At 46.9% G+C, this 27,671-nt stretch overlaps 1 protein-coding gene across 1 annotated transcript in view; it reads right to left on the bottom strand.

The window, feature by feature from the left end:
- Window positions 1-302: 302 nt before the first annotated feature.
- LOC107114506 (anoctamin-2-like) overlaps window positions 303-27,671 on the bottom strand; it is a 278,223-nt gene continuing 250,854 nt past the window's right edge. Inside the window, 5 exon segments of the mRNA XM_015416015.1 lie at window positions 303-584; window positions 3,942-4,047; window positions 8,140-8,321; window positions 20,418-20,470; window positions 20,624-20,776. Of these exon segments, the coding sequence (XP_015271501.1) occupies window positions 303-584; window positions 3,942-4,047; window positions 8,140-8,321; window positions 20,418-20,470; window positions 20,624-20,776 (776 nt within the window).

The following is a 27,671-nucleotide window of genomic DNA, read 5'->3' as shown; positions in this document are numbered from 1 at the left end:
GATCCTCAAGTGGATCAACAACTTTCAAGTCTCCGGAGTCCAGGCTTACCTCCTAGCAGTGAGAAGAGAGGGCAAAGCCACCACATTCTCTCCTCCTGCCATCCGTGGCCCCATCCGTTCCAAAAGGCTGGGTTCACTCCCACCCACTGGTTCTGTAGTGGTGACAGGTGTGGCCTACACTCCCTGCCTCCTTATCCCGCATTACCTGTCACCTGCAGCACTACAGCAGCAGGTCTCAAAAGTAGAGTGATTTTAGAAGTGGATCCCTCTTTGGAAAGCTTGAGAACCGCTGCCCTAAGGGATCACACATCCGTGTGCTGTGAGCTAAAGGATGTGAAGCTGCCTCGTTGACTTCGGCTGAACTGGCAGAAGCTCGCCGCCCGGTTTCTCCGTCCTCTCGTCTCACTTCTGCTCTTGGGCTTCTCCCGCATGATGAAGTTCTCTATCAGTTTGAGTTTCTCGTGCTCTTCCTTCAAGAAGAAATTGACTAGCACGCTCTTCTCCTTCTTGATCTGCTCACTGATATCCTTGGGGATGTCTGGGATCATCCAGTCAACAAGCACACTGAGGAACATTACCAGGTTCTGCCATTTAAAAAAAATATCAGGAGAAAGGGGCATGGATGGTATTCACTGCATCGATAAAAGCCATAAAGCACCAGATGCAGAAATGGACAACCCCATCTCTTCTACTGAGTCAGACCACTGCTCGGTCTGTCTACTGATTGGCAGTGGCTCTTCTGGTCTCAGGTGGAGGTCCTTCATATCACTTACTAATTCTTTTATACTGAAGATGCCAGGGGATTGAACCTGGGACCTCCTGCATGCCTAGCAGATACTCTACCACTGAGCCAGAATCCCACCCCTCTTAAGATAGACAACAGTAGACAATCTAGACGGAAGGAGTTTTCAGCAATGATGAAAATAGCTGCCTCAATGTCAACACACAAGATGCCTTTTATTTTCAGCTGCAGGGAAGCAGAGGGAAAGCCCATATATTTCTGGGACTCCTACTTGGGTCTGCTGCAGAACTTACAGAGACATATAATGTTTTGCTGTGGAGAAGAGGCCAGCTTTAGTCCTTACAGCAACAGTGCTTCCAGGTATATTGCTTTACTTGTTTCCATAGAAGTGAATGGCAGCCATTCAACTTAATGATCATGAGTTGGTTACTTTAAGCGTGCAGGTAGGAGAAAGAAGGAGGTACACACAAATGGTCCTAAGGGAGAAGGCTTACAATTATGTTCTGGATTTCAGCAGATTTAAGGTGATGGCACACAGAGAGTTGGAAGCAGTTAAGCCAGTTCGGATTCGGAGCAGGGGCAGGACAGGACTAATATCAAGTTCACCGTTTATATAAAAGAAAAGCAGACCTAAAAGCTGACCTAATCCAGCGGCTCACACAGAAGATATATGCAAAATGTATATTGTTGTTGTTCTCTGATCCATATTTTCATGTATCTCATAAACCTAGGAAAGCAATGCTGTTCATTTACCATGCAGACTGGTTTCAGAAATGGGGCCCTAATTCAAAATGGCAATTTAAAATGTTCCCCTGTGCACTTCTGAGGCCAACAACCTGGGGAAGAACAATGATAAAGCCTTGAAATGAAAGCTGAACAAACACTGAGGTCTGTTTGAGTATCTCCCTGGTACAGACATGGAGAATGTTGCTGTCATAGTAAAAAAAATTTTCCCTTCAACCAAAAACAGATTATCTCCCTCAAATTCTGGATCAAGTCATTTTCTGGATCGCTTGTAAATAACAATACAAAACTTGGAATTCCTCAGCCATGGCAGGTGTTAACTATCGTAGCAAAACTAGGGAAAGTGTCTTCCATGAAGTGTGCTGGTCTGAAGCAGCAGAACAAATTCAGAGTCCGGTGGCACCTTTAAGACCAACCAAGCTTTATTCGAAGTATTCTTCAGACAAATGAAACAAACAAAATTGTTCCATTTGTCTGAAGAAGTGTGCTTTGCCCACGGAAGCTTACATTCGAATAAAACTTTGTTGGTCTTAAAGGTGCCACTGGACTCTAAATTTGTTCTAGGGAAACTATATTACCAGTCTTCACTATTGTGAATGGTCTCTGTACCTTTTTAATTACGTATTTTACATGCTTTACATAATTATTTTTACATAATGGTATCTCACCTCATATTTCCTTCATTTCATGTCCCTTGGACCCTGCTGATTTTACCTCCCCCCAATTAACCACATATATAAGTGTCTGTCTAAGAAGGAGTGGCCTGTAGCCCATAAAAGCTTATGCTGAAATAAAAACATTGGTCTTTAAGATGCCACAAGAGCCGTTTATCTTTAAATCAAACATTTCTAAACTGTTGGACCTCTTCCCTTGCTGAACCCATAATGACTATAAAACCTTACCATTGGGAGATTATTTCTATACATTAACACTCTTAAAAAACATCCTAATCATGCCTATAAGGTAGCTCACTTTGAAGTTCCTCATGCCTTCTGCTAATAGGCTCTTGAACTGTTCTTTAGAAACTGGAATATGTGTTTCCAGCCTGAATTTCCAGTAAAATATTTCTACCTCAGCCTCATCAAACTTCTGCTAACAATTTATCTGCACTCAGGCCCTCCATTGCACTGTTTGCCACTAGAGGAAAACCTGCTGTGTCCATAATACTTTAATTTAGTAGTGTTAGCAAAACAATTTGGTCTAAACTTTGTGTGCTGTTGTGATTTTGACTGGAAAAGAAAGAATCTTCTCCCATGATTTTCAGCTTTAAACTTTGCAAGTTCTTTATTTGGTGGCTAGGTACACCTTTGCCATTAAAATATTCTCTCAGATATAAACTTTTATTCAGTCTTTGTTTCAACATAGGCTCTGTGACATGATCAGTTCTTGAGATACTGGCTTCAAAAGTGGGGGAGGGAAAGATTTTGCTGTCTTTTTGAATCAAAGTCACCAACTTGAAATCAGGCTATATGGTAAACTGGCAACATCAGTTTCACAAGTATATGGGACCCATAAAACATGAATTGGGAAATAAAAGTCTGCTCTAGTATAATTTTTATACACTTTCAATGCCAGTCCTGGCTAAACATTGCCAAGTTTGATTCCAAAAGAGAAAAATCTCTCCAGGATTCTTGAAATTTAAACCTACAGTAAGTGAAGCTCACATGGAATATACACCACAGACTGGAAAAGGTACCATCAAAGCTAAGATGATGCCAGTGTGGTTTATAAGTAGGGATGGGCACAAACCTAAAAAAATCTGGTTCAGGGCCACCCCTGAACCAAACCCCAAATTGGACCAAGCTCAAAGGCCCTGAACCAACTAGCGAGTTCAGTTCCCCCTTTCTCCTGCTTGGGGGAGGGGATTGCCCGAGAAGTGTTACATGGCTGCCAGCCATTTAACTCATCCATTTCACTTTCCCCTGCTTCAAAGTGTGTGCGTGGGGAAACTGACAGGTTTAATGGCTCACAGCCATTTAAACTTAAGAACTGACAGGCAGACTCACTCTGCTGTTAGGTTTAAATGGCTGGCAGCAATTTCAACCTAACAGTGGGGCAGGTGCACCCATCAGCTGTGAGGCTGAAATGGCTAGGGGCCATTTCACCAGTCCCTTTCACTTCCCCCTGCTGAGAGAGTCCAGTGAACCATTGAGCATTTCTAGAGTTCTCTAATAATTCTGGCTAACAGAAGCTCACTTCTATCATTTTAGTCAATTCACTTTCATATTTCCACACTCAGCAATATAACTTCAACTGCTGGATGGAAAAATGAACAACATAATTTATTTATCTTTTTTTTTTAGATGGGGCCTGCAGCCTACTTTCCTGAGGCAACAGAGGCTAGGGACTCTTTAAAGACCAAAGGTCAAACATGATTGTATACATGCGTTGCAGGCAGCAAGTAATGAATGAATTTATTATATGCAATGGTAAAGCCGAGTAAAACAGAACCTACCTGAAAAATAATGACAAAAGCCAAACGAGCAGATAAAACAGCCCAGTATTGCTTAGAAAATTCATACTGATTTTCAGACCACGGTGGTTCTCTGTAATCTTTGAATCTGTAAAAAAGGAAGCCATTGAGTTACAGACACATTTCACAGCAGCACCTTCCCGGCATTGTGCAGAGCAAATGGAAAGTTACTGTCTTCTAACTGCTAGATTACTTCCCAACAATGTAATTAGCAGAATTTATTTTTTGCATCAGTTTTCTTCTGACACAATAATAATGAACATGCTTTGCTCATCCTGTTGATTTTGGTGGAAGGGACTGAACTGCAGGAAATCAGTGGAAGATTTCATTATTTTTTCCCCATTCACATCAGTAAGGATGCCGTGGTTACACACTGAATGCTGATCCTCGCATTATAGGAACGATCCATTCCAAGGCAAACACTTTTAAATCCTATTTATTTCAATGAGAAATACTGGAATCAATGCAATATAAGGGCTTAATTTAGTTTAACCGTGCCCCGTATTTTATGTGCAGGCTAAAAAACCCTAATGCATTCACAAAACACACACAGGTGTCACACACAGAATTGACTGAGATTCTCACTCAAGTATATGCTTCCTGGCAATCCCAGGTTGGCTGCTGCATCAGTAGCCAACTTAATTTTAACTCCCAGGTCTAAATCTAATAAATTGATCCACCGCACACACACACTGGAGCAGGGTTTTGTCTGAGAAGCAAATCATTTTCAATTTAACTTCAGCTAAATAAAAAAGTCATTTTTTTGCTCTGAAAAAATCATTATGCCTAATTATATGCCACAGATCAGTCCTGTTGCAATGTTTATTTAGAACAAATGCCAGAGAGTTCAGAAGAGTGCATAAAATGTTGCCTGACCTATTCTAGGAATGCACCACTGGGGAGTGTTTGAGCTTTGTTATGGATTCTATTTAAGATACCTTAATCTCTGGCAAGGCCTGTACGGGGCAAATTCAGTCTGATTGTTGTACCATCATTGATCTGAAGAGGCTACAAAAGTCTAAGAATAAAGGGGTCAGCATTTTCCCAGTATATTTTTTCAGGGACAGAAATAAAGATTATTTTATTCACAAAGGGACATTCCGTGATTGTGCACTTCTAAGCTAAAGGCCAAACTGGATGTGATGCAGGCAACGCTTGAAGATTTCGGCAACATTTTAAGCTACCTCCATGTTACTGTAGGGAGGGCAAGCAGGACTGAAGAATCCTTTCTCCATGGGCTCTTTCGCCAATCAGTATCTTCCAACCTGCTTTCCTACCCGACTACAAGCTGGGGCCCAGGACTTACCTGGATCCTGTTTGTGGCACCACGGGAAGAGGGAGAGCAAGGGTGGCCATTCTGGCATTTGTTGGGCAGAGGGGGTGGGCCAGCAGTGAGAGGGGGAAGCTGGGGCCCACCCAACCTGACGCCAGCCCTATCAGTGGAGTTCTGGATGTCTGGGGGTGGGGGTGCCCGGTCCACTACTTAGGGGGCCCTTCCACTCCCGCCTGCCATCTTTTTGGTGTCAGGCAATTTGGCCCACCCTTCCAGCCCCTTATTTAGGTGTAGTTTGATTGGTTTGCATGTGGTTTGTTCCATTTATTTTCTTCTTTGTCACAACTTGGTGGTCTCAGCATGGGGGCCGGATCCATTATCTGGAAAGTCGGCCTGTATGCCCATTTTCCTGAGTCTGAGGATCTCCTTAAGGGATCTTGGTGTGAGGGTCAAGTGGTATGCCCAGCCCGTGGGCATGACTGGGGGTTACCCTCATGCTCAGGTGGCAGGGGAGACCACCTTGGGGCATCCGTCCTTGTGGGATCCAATGACCTGTTATCCCAAGATTTTCAGCGGATCATTGACTGGCAGACTGGTCAGTCGATGAGCATGATCCGGTACCCCATGCTGTGCCAAAGCATACTACAGCTGTAACCAATAAAATTGTGGCCAATTTTATTCCACTTTTCTGAAAACTATGTGTGAGTGTTTGTTATTTCAGCTTAAGTTGCAAAGAGTTTGTATCTAGTGGGTACAGAGGAACTCTTGGCCTGTGGCCCCCTCCTCGCCCCATCCCGTTGGCACGGGGAAGAGATATCCTGGGTCCACATGCCTTTTCCTTAGCCGGAAGGAAGGCAGCTGGGAGGAGGGGCTTTAACAGACCAATGATTAACTCAGCTATTATCATAATTAAATGTTGCAATCAGAGTCAAAAATTGTTTAATGGAGGCCGATTCACTAGTATGGACATCTTTGGGGATGTTATCATATCTACCAACATTTCACAAATGAGAATAGGGGCACTCTTGTCAAATCAACAATTCTTACTTTCCACCCCATGTGCTCAAATGCTCAGCTATAACTCCTAAATGCCATTTTCTTCCTACTCTTCAATAGCCTTCCTTGTGCTGGTTTATTAGCTAAGAGAATGACATCTCTAGTGCACATGTGCACACAATTATAAAATGTTAAGAATGCATCCTCCAACAGTACAATCCTAAACAGACTAGTACCCTTCTAAATCCACTTAAACTAATAGGCTTATAGGGGTGTAACTCTGCTCAGGATTGCACTGCAAATCTCTCCACAATGCAAATCAGTGACAATGATTTATTGGGGGAGGGAGTGGAGAGAAAGATTGCTGGGCTCTGGTACATGTGGACCGCCTAGAAAAGTTAGACATTTGGGGATCACAGCACACTTCTCATGGGCACACATGCCACAGTCAAATTGTGGGCAACAGCCAGCCTGGTGTTGTGGTACAGTGTATTGGACTAGAATCTGGGAGAGCCAGGTTTGAATCCCCACCCTTTGGCACAAAAAAGATGTTGGTGGGTTTGAAAAATTTTCTCTACCAGAAAAAATATACATTTTGAGCCCTCGCTCTGCCATGGAAGCTCACTGGGTGACCTTGGGGTGGTCACATACTCTCAGCCTAACCTGCCTTACAAGGTAGCCATTGCAAGGATAAAATAGGAGAGGAGAGAATCCTGTTGTGAGCCACTTTGGGTCAAAAGTAAGGTATAACTAACTAACAGAATAAATGGCATTTGTGGTAAATAGGGATGCCAGCCTCCAGGTGGGACCTTGCGATCCCCCAGAATTACAGTGCCTCTCCAGGCTACAAAAATCAGTTCCCTGGAGAAAATGGATGCTTTAAGAACATAAGAACATAAGAGATGCCAATGTTGGATCAGGTCAAAGGCCCATCCAGTCCAACCCTCTGTATCACACAGTGGCCAGAAATACCAGTGCCATCAGGAGGTCCACCAGTGGGGGCAGGACATTAGAAGCCCTCCCACTGTTGACCCCCCCAAGCACCAAGATGACAGAGCATCACTTGCCCCAAAGCCCCTATCTATACCTTGTGGAGGGTGGACTCTATGGCATTGTACCCCACTGAGGTCCGTGTCCTTCCCAGGGTGCATTTCCAAATCTCCAGGAGTTTCCCAACCTGGCTCTGGCAACCCTGACCACCACCCCCTCATTCCCTGCTGGTGGCCAAGGGGGGCCTGGCAATCCCATATGAGAAGCAAAGACAAAATGGGTTCATTTCCTATAAATACGACACAGATGCAAAGAACTGGGCCTGAGGGCCCCTCCTTTTCTGAATGTTCAGAAAAGGTAAAATGGTGCAGGAGAATGTCCAGGGGTCGTTTTGTAGAAAAAGAGCTAGGGGAACTCATTAGCATAACTCATTACCATCACCGGCCTTGCAGCTCCATGAGGGGCCCGGCGGTGGACCTCCAAGGCCGGCGGGAGTGCTAGGAAGCCCCGCGAAGGCCCTCCCTGGCCCCAGGCAGGCAGGGGTGGGGAGAGGCAGGGAGGAAGCAACTTACCCTCCCTCTTCTCCTGCCTCCTCCTGGCTGAATGAGGGCCGGAAGCGGGGCGGCCGGAAGCAGGGGGCGGGGCTTCGTCATGTGCCCCCCCATACCTCACCCGGGGGAACTGCGATCCCCCGCGATCTCCCCCGAAATGATCTCTGAATGTACCCAAACCCTTACATGTCAGGAGACAGCCCTATGTCTGTTATTCAGTAATCCTAAATGGGTCTACTCAGAAGTAATCGCCAAGTATGGATTGGAGTCCTACTCCCTTCAGTAACCTTAGGACAGTGAAATAATTGTGACAGCTGATATAATCATAAGTCATAAATTCATCAATCGATGTTTGTTAAAGCGGCTTTACCTGCAAAAAGATACCTCCTGTTCGAAAGGTGAGTTCTCTGGCTGGGTTCCAGCCTTGAAATGGCTGACGTTGAAGTATGACAGCGTGTGATTGATGAAGCCATGCATGGTCCCATTGTTACTGTATGCATACTGATAAACAAGGCGTGGAATGAAGTCAGAAGTGACAGAAATGACAAAGGCCTGGGAGAAAAAGAAAATCTTTACCATGTGAGCCCTGCAAATATCTGCAGCATGCTTTCAAGTCACTTTACTGATGAAGAGGAGGGCGATCAGAAAGCTCTACAGATGCCTCCCAACCAAAAAGCTGCTTTGTGGCTGGAAGACAGAGTGAAGCGGTCAGGCTTCTGGGCACCGTTTCATCTCCTGAGCAGTTTAGGAGGAAATTCTGCCAGAAATGACCCCTCCACCAGACATATGGGATTGACCCAGGGATCTGGCTGCTTAGAGAGCCAGTTTGGTATAGTGGTTAAGTACACTGACTCTGATCTGGGAGAACTGGGTTTGATTCCCTACTCCTCCACACACAGCTGCTGGATGACGTTGGGCAAGAGCTGTCCTTGAAAGAGCTGTCCTTGAAAGGGCAGTTCTCGAAAGAGCTCTCTCAGCCCCACCTACCTCACAGGGTGTCTGTTGTGGGGAGGAGAAGGGAAAGGAGTTTGTAAGCCACTCTGAGACTCCGAGTGAAGGGTGGGGTATAAATCCAATCTCTTCTTCTTCTCTTCTAGATGTCATTTGGTAGCTGCCTAAGGATTCTGGTGGCTTTGGTGGTCATTTCCCAGGGGTTTTGTAGAGTAGTGTTGGCTTTTCTGTATTATGGATCCTGTATGGATTTTTATTGTCTCCAGGTTTTTTTTATTTCTAAGGGTGACAATTTTAAAAAGATAAGAAGAAGCACCCTGCTGGATCAGACCATTGTCCATCTAGTTGAGCATCCTGTCTCACACAGTGGCCAACCAGTTCCTCTGGAGGGCCAACAACAGGGCATAGAGACAAGGCCAACCCCTGATATTGCCTCCTGGCCCTGAGATTCAGAGGTTTAGTGCCTCTGAACATGGAGGCTCCGTTCAGTCACCATGGTTAGTAGTTGGTGATAGACCTCTCCTCCATGAATCTACCTAATCCCCTTTTAAAGGCTGTTTATTCCTGTGGCCATCATGACATTCTCTGGCAGCGAATGCCACATTTGTGTAAGTAGTGTACAGTAGAATTCCCTTCTGTCTGTCCTGAACCTACTTCCCATCAGCTTCATTGGATGCCCTCACTTTCTCATATTTTGGGAGAGGGAGAAAAATTTCCCTTTGTCAACTCTCTCCACCCCATGTATAATTTTATAGAGAAGAAGAAGAAGAAGAAGAAGAAGAAGAAGAAGAAGAAGAGATTGGATTTATGCCCCACCCTTCACTACCCAAAGGTGTCTCAGAGTGGCTTACAAACTCCTTTCCCTTCCCCTCCCCACAACAGACACCCTGTGAGGGAGGCGGGCTGAGAGAGCTCTTGACAGAGACTGCTCTTTTTTCAAGGACAGCTCTTATCAGAACTACGGCTTGCCCAAGGTCATCCAGCCAGGTGTAAGTGGAGGAGTGGGGAATCAAACCCGGTTTTCCCAGATTAGAGCCCACGCACTTAACCACCACACCAAACTGGCTCTCTATCATGTCCGCCCTTAGCCATTTCTTTTCTAAACTGAAGAGTCCCAGACTCTTCAGCCTTTCCTCATCAGGAAGGTGCTCCAACCCCATCATCATCTTGGTTGCCCTCCTCTGTACTTTTTCCAGTTCTGTGATATCCTTTTTGAGATACAGTGACCAGAACTGTACACAGTATTCCAATAAAGGCCACACCATAGATCTATACAGGGGCATTACAATATCAGCTGTTTTATTCCCCACCCCTTTCCTAATAATTCCTAACATAGAGTTTGCCTTTTTCACTGCTGCAGCACACTGACTGATTGAGCAACGAAGCAGATAGGGATGATGGAATGAAGAATGAACCTTGGGGCCACCAAACTGAGTTGCAATCAAACATAGTCGCCTGGCATTAAGTGTCACTGATTTCAAATGGAGCTCACTATGGATGTCCTGGCTCACACTCACCTAGAGTTGCCCAACCTCTAGGTGGTGGCTGGAGATCTCCTGGGATTACAGCTCCTCTCCAGACAACAGAGATCAGTTCACCTGGAGAAAATGGCTGTTGTGGAAGGTGTACTGTATAGCACTATACCCAAACCCCACCCTCTTCAGGCTCCACTCCCAAAATCTCCAGGTATTTCCCAACCCAAAGCTGGTTTGGTGTAGTGGTTAGGAGAGAGGACTCTATTCCGGGAGAATCGGGTTTGATTCCCCACTCCTCCACTTGCACCTGCTGATGTGACCTTGGGTCAGTCACAAGCTCTGGTACAGCTGTTCTTGAAAAATAGCAGTTTGTGCCAGAGTTCTCTCAGCCCCACCCACCTCACAGGGTGTCTGTTGTAAGGAGGGGAAGGGAAGGGAGTTTGTAAACTGCTCTGAGACTCCAAGTGAAGGGCGGGGTATAAATCCAATCTCTTCTTCTTCTTCTTCTTCTTCTAAACCTACATCCGCCATGTGCAAGGGCACTCACTGGGTGCGTTCAGATGGGGCATTTACAACGATATAGGTGCCGGTTGGAATCGGTGTACGTATGGCATTCACACATAGAACATCTGCCTTCCATCCCTGACCTGTCAGCAAGCTGCCAATGTTTATTTTCATTTCCTACGTGTGTGCGTGCACTTGCTTTTATTTTCATAGACGTGCAGATGCGCATGGCTATGTAGCTCGCTGTAACAATTATATCTCCTCAAGGCCACAGGTGGAAGCAAGCTTGTTAGTGCTGGGAAGCTCTCATGAATCACCGTGAGAAGAAGATAACATGAGAGGCTAGAAACCATTAGTTCTCATGCCCAAAGGCGCGAGCGGGAAAGCCCTGCAAGTCCCGCAATTGGGTAGTAGTGGTTTGAATGTTTGATTATATGTCTTGCCCTTGCTTGTGTTCTCCATTCTGAACAGTGACCCTGTTATGCACCTTCAGCTCTAATGAAGTTACCTTTTCTTCAAAAGCATGCTTATTATGATGCCAGGAGGAGTCTGACATTCTGTTCAGAATCCCATCTTTCTCTATCTCAGCGAATCTATCGATATCGATATGAGTGACGGAGAGGAGAAACTCAAACCGGACGAGAAGGACCCGGCAGGTCCAGATCTGGGAAATGTCCCAGTAACCACGACGGAAGTACCGGTGACCGTGGCAGAGGTGCCAGTGACAACGGTGTTGGGAGGGGGAGCGGTCCCTAAAAGATGCACGGCGTCTATGTTCCTGACACCCTGAGGGCCGAAATACCGGCATGATGAACGCTCTAGCCAGAGTTGGAGTCAGTTTGATGCGGATACCACCCAAGAGTCGTATTCGCACATGGGATTATCCCTCCGGGACAGTTTGTATGATAAAGGACTGGGGGCTCAAGGATTACCTCCTTTGGGAGCCCACTTCGAATCCGTGCCACCCCCTTGGGTGATGGATAGATCGAAAGCCTGGAGCGGCCAAGCATCCCCTGAAGAGGGGCTGCTGGATCGTATCGAAACAACTGACCAAAATGTATGGCAACTACAGCAGACGCTGGAGGAGATGCTCCTCGCCATCCCGGAATTGGTGACCCAAACCATTGGAGAAGCGCTCGACCGGATGCGCCCGGGGGATGGGGTTCCGGGGGAACAACAGCTGGCGGTGCCGGTGGGTCCAAGCCCACAAGTACCGCCAGGGCCGCTGGGGCTACCTGGGCAACAACTGCAGGTCCCCGCCCCAGCTCCGAGGCCTCCCGACATTCCCGCCCCGGCTCCACGCCCGGGCAGCCCTCGAGGACAAGCGCTTCCACGGCCAAAGGATCTGATAGAAGCTACATTTGATGGCAACCCCGAGGAACTGTCCTACTTTGTGGTACGTGTACAGAAATTCCTGGAACGATCGGGCCATCTATTCCCAGATGACAACAGTCGGATCGACGTGGTGACCGCGAGGCTCTAAGGGGCTGCAGCCGCCTGGTACGTGGGTCTTCACAATGCCCGAGGCTCTGAACTGACGGACATGTATGCATTCATGTGGGCACTGAGGCATCAGTATGAAGACCGGAACGCTGGGCCAAGAGCACGAGCCTACTTGTGCACTTTGAAACAAGGGAGAAGAACGGTGCGCGAATACTCGGCCGAATTTAAACTGCATGCAGTGAAATTGCCCAATTGACCGGATAACATGTTAGTGGAAATGTATTGGGTGGGCCTGAATGCTGAGGTTTGAGAGACGGTCCTGAGGTTGGTGGATCCGGTCTCCCTGATGGCTTGGATGCAAGAAGCCAAAAGTGCGGAGAATCACTTGCAAACCCTGAGACTGGACATCGCAGCAGCCGGAGGCAAACCAACCCCAGGCCCTGCGAGGGCCAAGCCGGCACGCCAACCTGATGCCCTGCAGGAGCAAAGAATGCACTAAGGCTTGTGTCTCAAATGCGGGGAGAGAGGACACTTCACAACAAACTGTGGGCAGGCGGAACGAAAAGAAAAACCCGATCCAGCGAAAAGTCGCCCGGCCACCCCATTCAAGAAAGCCACGGGGAAGCCGAAATTCGCCAAGGCTCTGAGAGCATCGCTGGAGGAAGGTGAGGAGGGATCGAGTGACGAAGACCAGGAACCGGCGGGAAACGACTTGGTCCTGCCGTAAATGGCACAGACCGGCATGACCCCACCAGCGAGGCGCCGCAAGTGGTGAGCGAACCCCCCTCTCTCTTCTTTGTGACTGTCTCCATGTTGAACCCAACCCTGGGAACACATGTCAGGGTGAAGGCCCTCATTGATTCAGGGTGTGGGAGAGACTTAATCAGCCCATCCGTAGTAGCGGGGTTGGAAATTGGGGTGGTGAAGCTAAAAGACCCCATCATCTTCACCCAGATGGACGGGTCGCCCATGAAAGAGCCATGCATCTACGAGACTGTACCATTATTGATGGGGGCAGGTGACCACTGGGAATCCAGATCATTTGTGGTCACCCCAGCAGCATGCTTCCCAGTAGTACTGGGAGCCCCTTGGCTATACGGGCATGACCCTTACATACTGTGGGAGGAGGGGAGGGTGCAATTCATCTCACTCAGATGTAAGTCACACTGTTGGGACGATAAGTGGGGTATGAAACCCCTACCCCCAAAAACCCCTGGCTCTCCTGGCCCGGGAGGAACTGCAATCCATTCCCTGGGAATATCGAGACTTAGCCAGGGTGTTTGAGGAGGATGAAGCAGACGAACTCCCTCCCCACCGGCTCTCCGATTGTAGCATCAAATTGGTGCCCGGAGCTAAATTGCCAAAGGGGAAGATCTATGCTATGGGGCCGGCCAAGAAGGATGAACTGAGAAAGTTTATCTATAAGAACTTGGCCCGGGGGTTTATACGACCGGCTTTGTCCCCTTTTGCAACACCGGCGTTATTCCAAAAGAAAAAAGATGGGGGGCTTAGGCTCTGCACGGATTACCGCGGCTTGAATGCAGTGTCAGCCACCAATGCCTACCCGATGCCGTTGATTAAAGATTTATTGGCCGAGGCAGTGAAAGGGAGAATCTTTTCTAAATTGGATTTAAGAGATGCTTATTTTCGTGTGCGCATAAAGGAGGGCGATGAGCTGAAGACAGCATTCAACATGCCGCTTGGCCAGTTTGAATACCTGGTGATGCCTTTCGGACTTCAAGGGGCCCCAGGGGTGTTTATGAATTTGATCAACAAAGTGTTACATAAGCATTTGTTTAATGGGGTGCTTGTTTACCTTGATGATATACTTTTATACTCCCCCGACATGCCTTCCCATGTGAAATTGGTGAGGGAAGTATTGAAAATGTTGCACAAGCACAAACTGTTTGCAAAACTGTCCAAGTGTGAATTCCATAAGACTCACATTGATTTTTTGGGCTATCGCATATCGAACGAAGGCTTGGAAATGGACCCGGGGAAGGTCCAAGCGGTGTTGGGGTGGGAGCCTCCTCAAACCCGGAGGCAGCTCCAATCCTTCCTCGGATTCTCGAACTTTTATAGATCATTTTTGCCGAACTTTGCCCAAATATGTTTGCCCCTAACTGACTTATTAAAGACGAAGGGGAAGGGCCTGGAAGCTACAAAACCGAGCGCCCCCCTCCCCTGGTCAAAAGAGTGCCAGGAAGCGTTCATGCGCTTAAAACAGTTATTTACCTCCGAACCTGTTCTGGCCCACCCAAATGAGGAGAAAAGGTTTATTGTGCAAGCGGATGTTGCCATGGGGGTCCATCTTGCAGGAGGGGGATTATGGTCTTCTTCACCCTCTCGCCTACGTATTGAAAAAATTCACTGACTCAGAAAGACACTGGTCCGTGTGGGAAAAGGAGGCAGGGGCTATTAAGCTGGCGCTTTCAACATGGAGGCACTGGCTTGAAGGGGCGAGGGTGCCGTTTGAGGTCTGGACAGATCATAAAAACTTGGAGAAGCTAAAAACACCCCGCTGCCTGAACGCAAAGCAGCTGCGCTGGACGGACTTCCCCCCCCAAGTTTCAGTTCACCCTCCACCATCTCCCGGGCTCAGCGAACTCGCTGGCAGACGGCCTCTTGCGCCTCCCCCAACACGCTAGCCAGCGAGACGTCATACTGGACTCAGTTTTCACTCCCGCCCAGTTGGGAGGGGCAGTGACCACTCGCAGGCAGGCCGCCAATTTATCTTCATCTCCACCCCCCCCCAATGACCCTTCCCATGATGCAGAGCAATGGGCCAGCCGATTCGCCTCCGCAGTCACGGAAGTGGACAAGGAAACTCTCGATGGGGTGGGAGACTGCTCCCTGGGGGAAAATGGCTGATGGTATCGGGATAATAAACTCTATGTACCCATTTCGCTGACGGGGGAAGTAATGCAAGCCGCTCACGGTTCCAAACTGGCTGGACACTGGGGATTTGTGAAGTCCCTGCAGCCACTTCAGCGACAGTTTTGGTGACCACGCATGCGCAAGGATTTTTCAGCATTTGTCCACACCTGTCAAATATGTGCTATGAGTAAACCACGTCCGGGGAAGGTCCCCGGTTTGTTGAAACCCCTTCCCACTCCTCAGCGGCCCTGGGAGGTGGTCTCCATGGATTTCATTACTGACCTGCCACCTAGCAAGTCCATGACTGTGATTTGGGTGGTCGTGGATTTATTCTCTAAGCAAGCCCACTTCATCCCCTTCCCGTCGTTGCCTACAGCCAAAGCCCTGGCAAAAGCTTTCATGCTACATGTGGTATGACTCCATATGCTGCCAAGCCAAGTGATATCTGACAGAGGTTCCAAATTCATTTCCAAGTTTTGGGGGGAGTTGATGAAGATTATGGGGGTGGAGAGGGGTTTGAGTACCTCGTACCACCCAGAGACTGATGGCCAAACCGAAAGAGTTAATCAGACATTGGAACAATACTTCAGGTGTTTCACTTGTTACCCCTTGCCGAGTATTGCTACAACAACACCTGCCACACGTCTACTGGGCTGTCACCATTCAAAGCGCTTTATGGCTACGACAGCCCACCCCTGCCGTTTTTGGAGGGGACAACAGATGTGGGCACCGGTGATGCAGGCTCTTGGTGCAAGACTTTACAAGAGTCTTGGCCACTCTTGCAAAAGACATTGGACGCTGCCAAAGAGGCATATAAGACTCAGGCTGACAGGAGAAGGGTTGGGCTCTGCAGCCTGGGGACTTTGTGTACATTTCCACTAAGAACATTAAGATGTTGCGTCCCAGCAGGAAATTGGGGTGGAAGTTCATTGGGCCTTTTAAGGCTCGCAAGGTGATAAATGATGTTGCTGTTGATGTTGAATTGCCAAAGAATTTGAAATCCTTGCATTCTGTATTTCATTTCAGCCTTCTGAAGAAGGACACGGGGTCGTGCCAGTGGCGAGACGCCAAACCCACACCTCCCCCCATCTTGATCGAGGGGGATGAATATTATGAAATTTCTAAGATCTTGGATTCAAAACGCAAGCGTGGAAAACTGTTTTATTTGGTGGAATGGAAAGACTTTGGTCCCCAGCACCTCAAATGGGTGGAAGTAGGGGATATTAGGGCCCCTCAGTTGATCCGAAGGTTCCATCGGGAGTTCCCGGACAAACTGGGAGATCTCCCAGATTAACCGGGAGATAATTTGCACGAGGTGTAAAGTTGATTTTTAAGGGGGCAGTATGTCAGCAAGCTGTCAATGTTTATTTTCATTTCCTACGTGTGTGTGTGCGCTTGCTTTTATTTTCGTAGACGTGTAGATGCGCATGGCTATGTAGCTCGCTGTAACAATTATATCTCCTCAAGGCCACAGGTGGAAGCAAGCTCGTTAGCACTGGGAAGCTCTCATGAATCACTGTGAGAAGAATATAACATGAGAGGCTAGGAACCATTAGTTCTCATGCCCAAAGGCGCGAGCGGGAAAGCCATGCAAGCGCGCAGGAAGTCCCGCAATTGGGTAGTAGTGGTTTGAATGTTTGATTATATGTCTTGCCCTTGCTTGTGTTCTCCATTCTGAACAGTGACCCTGTTATGCACCTTCAGCTCTAATAAAGTTACCTTTTCTTCAAAAGCGTGCTTATTATGATTGCAAAGAGCTTTAAACCGGCATATTCTGCTACTAGGTCCCAAGTGGTGGTATCCTGAGTGCACCGGTTGTAACTGCTTTACCCCCCGTCTGATCGCTCTCCACCATTGTAGAGTCACTTCCATTTGGAAGCTGGAAGCTTCTGCTTTTCGCCCACCATTTTTTTTGTTAGGTCGGTGATATGCGCTTGGGCGAAGCTTTGCCCCGGCGTTTGTTTACAAAAAAATAAAAAGGTCCTTAGTTTAAGGTTTTAGAGGAGTCCGGGACCTCAGGGAGGCCAGTTTGGTCTTTAAACTTTAAAGGTAAGTCCTCTCTTCAGGGCATGCTTTTTGGGACAGGGTGTTTTGCGCATGCGCGAAGATCGCCATTCTGTGGATGGCTGCCTATGCACATGTGCAAACTGAGTAAAAAACCCCACAAAAACGCCGACACCCGCTGTGTGTGAATGGGCATACAGTGCTGGGCTCTGCAGACAGGAGGTAAATGTGATCGCATTTCAGCCGGCATAAACTGCAGTGCAGTTTATGCCGGCTGAAACGCCCCGTCTGAACGCACCCACTGTCTTGGATAGGCAGCTGAACTCTGGGGCCAGGCCTGAATTTGCTCCTTTCCATAGGGCAGTTCTACAGGTCACAACTTCCTTGCTGACTGCTTCTTCTTTTGTTAATTCTTTCTGTCCACCTACTGTAGGGTCCCGTTGGGCAAACAGAAGGGATTATGAGGCTCTCTAGCTACTACCTGCTTGTCTCCTTGAAGATCCCATTTCCCCTGTTGTTCTGCTCCTGCCAGTAGTTGAGCTGTATTCTTTGAGAGCCTGCCCGGGGGCACTGATGCATCAGAGATGCCATATCACTTCTGCTCCAGCTGGGATGCTGTGGAGCCACCGGGAAGCCACAGGTGTGTGTGCATAGGTGAGCAAATTTAGACTTGCTAGGGACATAACTGCACTTAGGCTGGAGGGCCACTTTCGGAGAACTTATCAATTCCAACCCATTTTACACAAACCTGTAACAGGGTGGCTGTTAAGCTCAGGCCAGTCTACTTTCAATTTCTAGCAGTCCTGGTTCTTGTCACTGTACCTTCACCTGCTATTTCAAATTCCTTGGGGGGGGGGGAGAGGGTGTGTTGTTGGAATGTATGGGAGTAGAGGCTTTGTAACTTTCTTGAAGAGGCGCCCCAAGATAGTTCCGGTGAGACTGTCCTTGGAGATCTGTATGCCAGGCTAGGTTAGATAGGGCATCATATATCTGTGCATGTTGCCATAGAAATGCCAGGGACTAGGTGTGACATGTGTGTGTATGGAATGTATGGGTTTTACATATATGTTGTATTTTCCCACACTTTTCTTCAGTCCTAACAAAGGCTTTGGAACCCACAGCATCATATCTCTAATAAAGCATTACACTGCCAAAAGTGTGTGTGGAGAGTGCATTGACTGGGGAACCTAACAGTGGCTGCCACTGCTTCCATGGCTGCAACCACAGAAGGACAGGTTAATGTGGTTAACTGGTCCTGACACCATCTTTGCATATGAGGCAAGTAGTGAGCCTTGCAGACGGTTCAAGTGCGGAATCTTTCTAATTATTGCAATGTGGATTTTTCTTTTCTTTTGGAGTAAAACTGTAAGCAAACTTTGGATACCAAACGGCAGGGAGGTATTGACAGAGTTCCAAACTTCTTGGCTCTTATGAAAATGAGATATGTTGTAACCCCAGCAGCCTATTTATTGCCATTAGAGATTCCGTCCCATTGCAGGGCTTTCTCCATGGCTAGATGGGATATGTTCCCCTCTGCGGTTGTAGAGGGACATTACAAAAGGTTTCAAATGGTTGAGAGGGTCTGTCCTTGCGGAACAGGCAAGGTTGAGACAATCAAGCATATTCTGCTTCATGACTGTTTTTATCAGGAAGTTCGTGTGAAGATCTTAGAACTTTTGCTTGGGAGGTTTCCCACATGTCCTGCGTTAGAAACTGCTAAGAAGTTTTTATCTGACGTAATTCCTCAGCTTACATTTGCCTGAGCCAGATTCCTTGCTGCAGCATGCAGAATTCGCAAGAAACGATTATAAGGAAATATGTTCTCCATGGTCTTTGTTTCATGCATCAATCTTGATTTTTGTTTTTAAATTTATAGCATTTTTATTCATTTCTGTAAATTTTTACTATGGTTCATTTCTTAAAACCTTTTGGATTTTGGTATAATTCATTTAAATTGATATATGCTGGTCATGGGCTGTAATAAAAATTGACTGATGGTTGGTAAGCAAACTTGGAGCTAGATCTAGCTTGCAAGCTGCCAGTTGTCTGGCTTGCAAGCTGCCCAATCTGCATTTGTATTTCCCACTGTTGTGCAAATGATCTCATATCATCTCACAAACTTCTGTCTACATTTAATGCCGTATCCACTCTCCTATTGTTTCATCTCAGCATCGGCTGTCTGCATCATTTTATTGCCATTTAGTGGTGACTCCAAGGTCACTATGGCATTTTAGCACCTTATCTGAATGTGGTTTTAAAGTGGTACAACTGCTCCTCCCCACTGTAGATCCTCTGTGAGCAAAAAGCAGACAACTGGAGCTGAATTCTCCTCCACCCCCAATCTTTTCTAAGGAGATATGCAAATTGTCACAAAGGAAACAAGTTAGCTGAAAATCCAGTCGAACATCCAGGGAACATTTTTCTGCGCCCACCCCTGAACCATTTGTTATTTCCTGGGGCAGTCTCCAGAACGCCCTGCCTGGCAACTGCTGGGTGTTTTGTGTTTTTTACCCAGCTTGTTCCATCTTTCCTGCCCTCCCATCTGCCAAGTCACCCCCTTTTACTTTCTGTGTGTGGGGGGGTCGCAGGTGCCATTTCCTCCCCCCCTCTCTCATGCTCTCCCTAAACAACTTGAGTCCTGATGCAGACAGAGGAGAGCTTTATACTGAGCCAAATGGGAAGCCAGCGCCACAACAGCACAGAACAGCTTTACATGGCAAATGCAGATTGGGCCGCTTTCTCCTCTAGATCACAAGAAGCTTATAATCAATGTTAAACCTTCCAGTGTCTAATCTGTTTAATTTTAGGATCTCAGCAGGCCCTTCAGCAAACCTTGCTGAAAACTGATCTTGAGTGCCAAGACTTGTAGGTACCACAAAATTTCTGAGAAAAACAGATTGTGGAATGAAGCCCATTATTTTAATAGAGTCTAGGCAACGTATTAGATAAAGACTGAGAAGATATATGCAATGGGATGGAACCCACGGAGGAGGTCCACAAACAGAGGGAGAAGTGATTTTCAATCATTCCCCCCTCCCCAGAAGACTTCCAGCTCCACGTCATGGTGTCCCTGGGAACACCTGTCCATCACGATAAGTGTTTGGGGGGAGTTTTGTGCTGCAGTGGGATTGGGGACCCAGGGAAGTCCTACTCCACTCACAGAAATCTTGTCCATCAGCAGAAATTACCACTGGATGCAAGCCAGTTTGCAGTGTCAACTAATGAATACAAACACTCTTAATGTATAATATATGTATCATAAATTTATGCCAGTTCGATGCTTGGTTACTTCAACTACATTTCCAGGCAATTGAAGGACCTGAGTTTCTTGGCAATTTGAGAGACTTGGATTAACTAAATCAACCCCACTATTTCATGGCATGTCAATACTCACATTAATTATGACTGAAAACTTTCCAATGCCACTCAAGATGTTAAACCAAATTCCTGCAACAGAGGACAAGCCTTTGTTAAGAGGTTTTGCTTCCAGTTCTTATTGCTCACTGAATTCCAGGCACCCTCCTACCTCCCCCTTCTTTCTTCTGCAGTGCTTAAAATAACCCCTCTTTTCCTACTGTCACTCCAAATCAACATGCATACCAATATCTTTTGCCCTAACCGCATCTGGCCTTCTTAGTTCGGCAACAAACTTTTTGGCATCCAGCCGGACCTCGATGACGTTGTTGAGCAGAGCGAAAACAGGGGCCAGCGGAAAAGAGGCGACGAAGAGCGTGACGAAGCCAAACTGGATAACTGGAAGACAGAAGAGGTTTGCTCTTAAAAGTCTGCATTGAACTTTTCCAGAGACACTGGTATATATCGTGTCTGTGCTTAAATATCATTGCAAAACCCTGTCTTGAAAGTAATCAGTCCTCATTACAATAAGATCAAATTATTCCAGAGATGGAATGTATTGCTACACTGGTATATATCGTGTCTGTGCTTAAATATCATTGCAAAACCCTGTCTTGAAAGTAATCAGTCCTCATTACAATAAGATCAAATTGTAAGGTTTAGCCATAGTCTTGAGAAGAATTATTGCAAAACAAGACCTAACAAACTCAAATGTGAAGTTGCCCATGCTGTAAGCCAGTAGGCTATGCCCACGTCGCAGAAGAGATAAAAGTATGTAAAAGATCTCAAATCAGAGAGCATCGCAATGGCACTGGAGCCCATACCAATTGCCACAAACCACCAATCACCACACAGTGTGATAACAATACCCTCGTGAGAGACAGAGATGGAAAGTGTCAATCAGTCGCATCAGTCTTTTGCCAGGCAAGAGGGATACAGTGCAGCAATAGCAGGATACACAGCTGTGTAGTCACAAGAGGCATTTCTGTCATCTCCCCCAATCACTCACTGGGGGAAAGCACCTGTGCAGCAAAATGGCGGCACGGGTTTGAATCCCACCTGGGGGCTGTGTGCAAGAAGGCCAAACATGCCTTTTGGCCAGCTACAGGCCAATCAGCAGCAAAACAGTAAGAAGAGGCTGGATTAGAACCCACACCTCACATACTTCAGAGCAGACCTCTAACCACACACCCAACTGGTTATACAGAAGTGACACTCAGCATAGTGTATTAGGAATCCTCCCAAAGTCCTGGCATTAACCCCAGCCATACATACCAGGGCCAATAGACAGGACTACAGAGAAAGAGATCCTGCCTTTCTCCTCATTGGAGAAGCTTATAACATTATTCTCTTCTCCCCCATTTTATCCTAAAAAAACCACACACAACCCCCCCAAAAAAACCCCATTGTGAGGCATGTTAAGGTGAGAGGTCACCCAGTGATCTTCCATGGAGAGTGGTGGATTCATCCCTGGGTCTCCCAGAATCTAGTCTGACACTCTAACCACAACGCCACACTCGCTCTCCAGTATACACCATAGAAATGCCACACAGACCATTTGGAGTTCTTTGAGAGTTCATACTTGCAGTGCCCCTGTAAACAGAGTTGCTTCTTTTTAAGCCCACTGAGTTCAGCAAATTTATACTGGTGCAGGACAGCACTGTTGGTCTTCCAAGGAGTTTTTAACGAACTACTTCAACAGAAGCTCCTGAGTGAATTGAGAGGTCATGGGATAATCTTGTTTAGGAAATGAATAAACAGTAGGAAGCATAGCACAAATAAAAAGGAAGGGTATTCTGTAGAGGCACACAAGGATCCATGTTTGGATGAGTGCTATTTAGTTTGTTAATCAGTTGTTTAGAGTAAGCAGTGAAATGGCCAAATTAGTAAATGATACCAAATTTATGAAAGACGATGAGAATCAAGAGCATCTGGGTGATGGAACGACAAGAAGGCAAATACTATTTAATGTAAGTCAATAACACAGATGGAGTCTGGCTGTGACTGAACAGGAAGGAAACTTTTTTTTGGCATGGAATGTTCACTCAGCGGTGGGAAAGGCAACTTCTATACTTGAGATTATTAGGAAAGGGATTGCAAACAAAAAGCCAGGATCACAATGCCCTATGGTGCATCCATGATTGAAATACAGTTTACAGTTCTGGTCAATCAATTTCCAATGTGATCATCATAGAGCACCAAAAGTCAATGAAAATGATTAAGGGGTGGAGCACCTCTCTCTGGGATAAGGCTAATCATAGAATCATAGAGTTGGAAGGGGCCATACAGACCATCTAGTCCAACCCCCTGCCCAATGGAGAACCAGCCTAAAGCATCTCTGACAAATATTCATCCAGCCTCTTCTTGAAAGCTGTTAGTGAAGGGGAGATAATCACCTCCCTAATATCCAGCCAATACCTTTCTGCATGTAATTTAATCCTGTTGCTTCGGGTCCTATCCTCTGCTGCCAACTGGAATAGCTCCTTGCCCTCCTCCCAATGACAGTCTTTCAAACATTTAAAGAGAGCAATCATGTCCCCCCTCAATCTCCTCTTCTCCAAACTAAACATTCACAGGGCCCTTAGCCTTTCCTCGTAGGGCTTAGTCTCCAGACCCCGATCATCCTCGTCACTCTCTTCTGCACCCTCTCGATTTTGTCCACATCCTTTTTGAAGTGAGGCCTCCCTGTCAATGTCAACTGGACACTCAGGTGTCCTGTTATGTCCTATACCATCTCTAGATGGGCTCGAGTTCTTCTGGGAGAAAACAGAGGACAAAAGTCATTAAGCCTGTCTGCTTTTTCTCTGTCCTCCACCAGAGTTTCTCCTTCTACTCCCAAAAGCGGTCCAATTGCCTCTTTTACCTTGCGTTTGCTTCTCACATATCTGTAGAAGTTTTTCTTATTGTAGCAAGCCCTCCTGGCCAGACCCAACTCATACTGAGCTTTGGTTTCCCTGATGGCTGATCTGCAGTACCTAGTAACTCTCATATACTCCTCTTTAGAGGTCTGACCTTCCCTCCGTTTCCTTTTCCTCCCTTAGCTTATTCTGAGGTGCTCAGTTTATCCACATCGATTTCTTGGAGCCCTTACCATATTTCCATCTTGCTGGAATACTGAGGGCTTGAGCTCGCAGAAGCTCATGTTTGAGAAGAGCCCACCCTTCAGTCGCTCCTTTCCCTTCCAGCACACTCCCCCACGGAATGACTCCCATCATGTTCGTTGAAAATCTAACCTATGAGTCTGGCTATGAACTTCCTTGACCCCCCACAGCAACTGGAATTCAAGGACGACATGGTCACTTCCCCCTAAGGTCCCCACCACCTTCACCCCGTCTACCAATTCTTCCCTGTTGGTTAATATTAGTATGGCTGAGCCCCTTGTAGCTTCCTCCACCATTTGAAAAAGGAAGTTGTCGGCTAGACAGGTCAGGAAGTTGCGTGATTCTTGTTGCTTTGTTGAGCCTGTCTCCCAGCACACATCGGGGAAGTCGAAGTCTCCCATAATTATAAGGTTCTGATGTCTGGATACTCTACCAATCTGTTCAAGGAGGACAGTATCCATTTCCTGTCCCTGGTCAGGCAGTCTGTAGCAGACTCCCAACAACAATACCCTTTGTCCACTTATTTCCACCCATATACTTTCCATGGGGCTGTCAACCACATTCTCCAGAACGTCCTGACAATTTAGCCCTCTCTTCACATACAGTGCCACTCCGCCTCCTCTTCTACCCTTCTGTGTTTTCTTGAACAACTCATACCCATCCACTACCACATCCCAGTCATGAGAATCATCCCACCAAGTCTCAGTGATTCCTATTATATCATAGCCCCCTGTTTGCAAGAGAATCTCAAGCTCTTCCTTCTTATTACCCATACTATGGGCATTGGTATATAGGTACTTGTAGCCTTGTAGCTTTGTTTGACCTGTCCTACCCACTGTTTTCTCTTCTTCATTGAAGTCCCCATGTTGATCGTCCCCTTCCCCTTGTGGCTTCAGTTTAAAGCTCTCCTGATTAAGCTCTCCAGGGTTCTTTCCAAATGTCTTCTTCCCTGATCTTGAGAGGTGAAGCCCATCATGTGCTAGAAGGCCTTCCCTAAGAAAATGTATCCTGTGGTCCCAGAACCCAAAGTGCTCCTGCTGGCACCACCATCTAAGCCAAAGATTCACCTTGAGTATGGTCTGTTCTCTTTGCACTTCTCTTCCTTTGACTGGAAGGATAGGAGAATACCACCTGTGCCCCCAATGCCTTCAACTGCCTTCCAAGAGCTTAATAGTCCTCTAATTTTCGTGATGGTATTCGCAGCCGTATCATTCGTCCCCAAACGGGTACTGATCAGTAGGTCTTATCAGTTTTGGCAGTCGGTCTGTAATATCCTGAATTCTGGCCCCAGGTAAGCAACACATCTCTTGGAGTAGGGGATCCGGCCTGGACACATTACGTTCCATACCCCTGAGCAGAGAGTCCCAGATGACCACCACTTTTCGTTTCCTTCCAGTTCCATCTGGCACCATGCCCTCTTCACTCCCTTTTCCAGGTCTTTGTGGTTTCTCCTTCCACTCTCATCTCTGTCACCCTCTCAAGCACCGCAAAACGATTCTTGAGCTCCAGTGGACCAGAGCGTTATCGTAGTCGATGTCTTTGGGTTTGTACTGTAGAACTGAAAGGAGGCTCAGAAGGGAGATTGACTCTTCCTTCTTCTCCTTGACTTTCTTCTTCATGTTCTTGCAGAGTTCCCAGGCTCTTGTCAAAAAATCCTCCCCTTCCTTGATTTCCTGAAGGGTGGTGATTCTCTCCTGCAGGCTCTGAATGTTCTCCTCCAAAAGCCTGCGCAGCTTACACTTCTGACAAGTGAAGTCCATCTTCTCTTCCAGGAGGAAAACAAACATGGCACACTCCATGCAGGTGACTTGGAAGGCGCCTTCAGCTGACATAATTGCCATTAAATATATTCCAAGAGTACTCTGAGCAGAGTTTCGGGGCCCTCAGGCAGATCCTCAGGCTAAGAGCCACAGGCCCAGAGCCCTTTAGCTTTTTTTGTTCCAAAAGGTCACTTCCTGCCAGGCACAACAGAGCTCAGCACAGTAGGGGGCGGGGCTTGTAATCAACAGTAACTCACTCAGTCCTCAACAGCCCCCAAAACACAATTAGCCCCAAACAGAACTTAAACAGAACCACTCTCTAGCAGCCTCCAAAGAACCCACTTACCCTCAGCTTTTCACACAGCAGGTAGGAAAGGCAAAAGGCAGAAGGACAAAAACCCCTTACCCTCTAGCAACACCTCACCATGTGCTCTCCACTCCCTGCCTTAGGCCAGCTGAGTTTGAGCTCCTCACTTTAGGGAGAAGACAATGGCGGGAAGGACATGACAGAGGTTCATAAAATCATGCATGGGGTGGAGAAAGTGGATAGAGGGAACTCCCCCCTCCCACACCCCGTGAAACAAGTATCCTTTCGGCAATTTTTCACACCTCTGTGAAAGTGTGTGGAACTGACTGGAAAGGGGAAGAGGACATGGAGGAAGTTGTTGAAGCAGCTGAACTGCTGTTCCTTTCCATTCAAATAAGGTCACTCAGAATGTACACTTGAAAGCAATGCACATTAAAAGGAATGAAGTGCATGGGCACAATATCCTATTCATGTGTGAATTTAGAAGTGCCCCTTTTTCCTCACAGAATTACTTTGAACAGTGAAGTGGAGCATCATCTGCCTGGTTGCCTGAGCCCAGAGAACATGAGTATAAACAGGTGTGAAAAATGTGACACAGTGTGGAAGGAAAATAAGAGTGCGTGGGAACATTTTCAGCCCTCTCCAACAAGGATACATTGATTTTCCTGAAAAGTCAGCATGGCACCAGTAGGACCCTAATTATTATTATTATTATTATTGGCATAGCCACCAATGGTTTTTCCAGTAACTCTCCACAACAATTAATATATACAACATGCCCGCACATGATGCTCCAAGATGACACTTTCAAATCCTGCCACATCACGGAGATTATGGAGGAATGTGGCTCTCCCTTGAGCAAGCCTTCCACTGTTGATGTGTGAAAGTCAGGAGATTTTGATGGATTCTCCTGCCTTAGGCAAAAATGCTTCCAAATCTCCAGAATTAATCGCAAAAGGCTTAGAGTCAGAGACTCTGTACCTCACTCTGCCTCTGTTTATATGGCTGTCCATCTTCTCACTGCCTCCGGCAGGAACAGGATTAAATTTGGTTACACCGGCTTCTCAGAAGCTCTCCAGTGACTCACTTGGGCTGGTTATGCTCGATGCTTGTTGAGGAAGCACGGAAAGCAAAGGAAAGCTAGGCTCACTGCGATGCGCACAGAAGCTCAGCTTCAGAAATGCAGGGGAGACAAATAACTTCTGGGGTCCTATTCTCTTCCCACAGCAAGCACAGATGAGATGGCACTCTTCTGACACTCGTCTTTTTGGTGCTTGGCTTTGCCTTTCCGAGCAGGAACAGACCACCAGCCCCGACAGCTGCTGCTTGGCAAGTACGCTGTAAACATGCAACTACAGCTGGCTTTCAGCCTCAAAATCTGTCCTGCATATCCGCTGGGGAATGGCATTCCCATGATGACAGACACAAGCAAGGTCTACTTTCATAGCCCAGATCTGGCTTCTTTTCAAAACTCGCAAAGTTTTCAGCTAATTACCAGAGCCCGTAATTTATTCTTGAGGGCAGGCTGCATCGCGGCTTCCAAGGAGCTGACCAAAGTTATTACGGTGGCTGAGCTCCAGAAAGTATTATGATAGTGTAGAAACGAGCCAGAGTCCAGTAGCACCTTAAAGACTAACAAAGTTTGTGGCACGGGAGGAGCTTTCGTGAGTCACGGCTCACTTCTTGATCTATTATGGTAACGTTATTCGGGGCTGGCTCTCTAATGAGGTGAGAGAATGCAGTGGCTAATTCAGAGACAGCCACCACCATGCCTCAGTTGTCCTTGCTGTTGCTGCCTCTGCCACCTTCTCCAACTTACTGCCCCCTCACCACCTTTCTGTACCTTAGTTTCAGATCGGTAGCTGTGTTGGTCTGCAGTTGAAGGTTTCCAGCAGTATAAGCTTTCGAGAGTCAAAGCTCCATTCGTCTCGAAAGCTTATACCTTGGAGATCTTGGTTGTCTTTAAGGTGCTACCAGACTCAAATCTTGCTTTTCTGTACTTTATCACAGATGACACTGCTCTACAAATAGTCTTATTTCTGGTCATTAAAACCCTCTTTCTAAGGCCAGCCACCCTCCTCCTGCCTTTGGCCCAGTTTTTCAAGTAGGTAAACACCAGCCACCGA

This window comes from Gekko japonicus, unplaced genomic scaffold (genome assembly GCF_001447785.1).
Source record: "Gekko japonicus isolate JY-2015 unplaced genomic scaffold, Gekko_japonicus_V1.1 scaffold159, whole genome shotgun sequence".
In the NCBI taxonomy this organism is placed as follows: Eukaryota; Metazoa; Chordata; class Lepidosauria; order Squamata; family Gekkonidae; genus Gekko; species Gekko japonicus.
The sequence above is the reverse complement of the archived record's forward strand: the minus strand, read 5'-3'. Positions and strand labels throughout refer to the sequence as shown.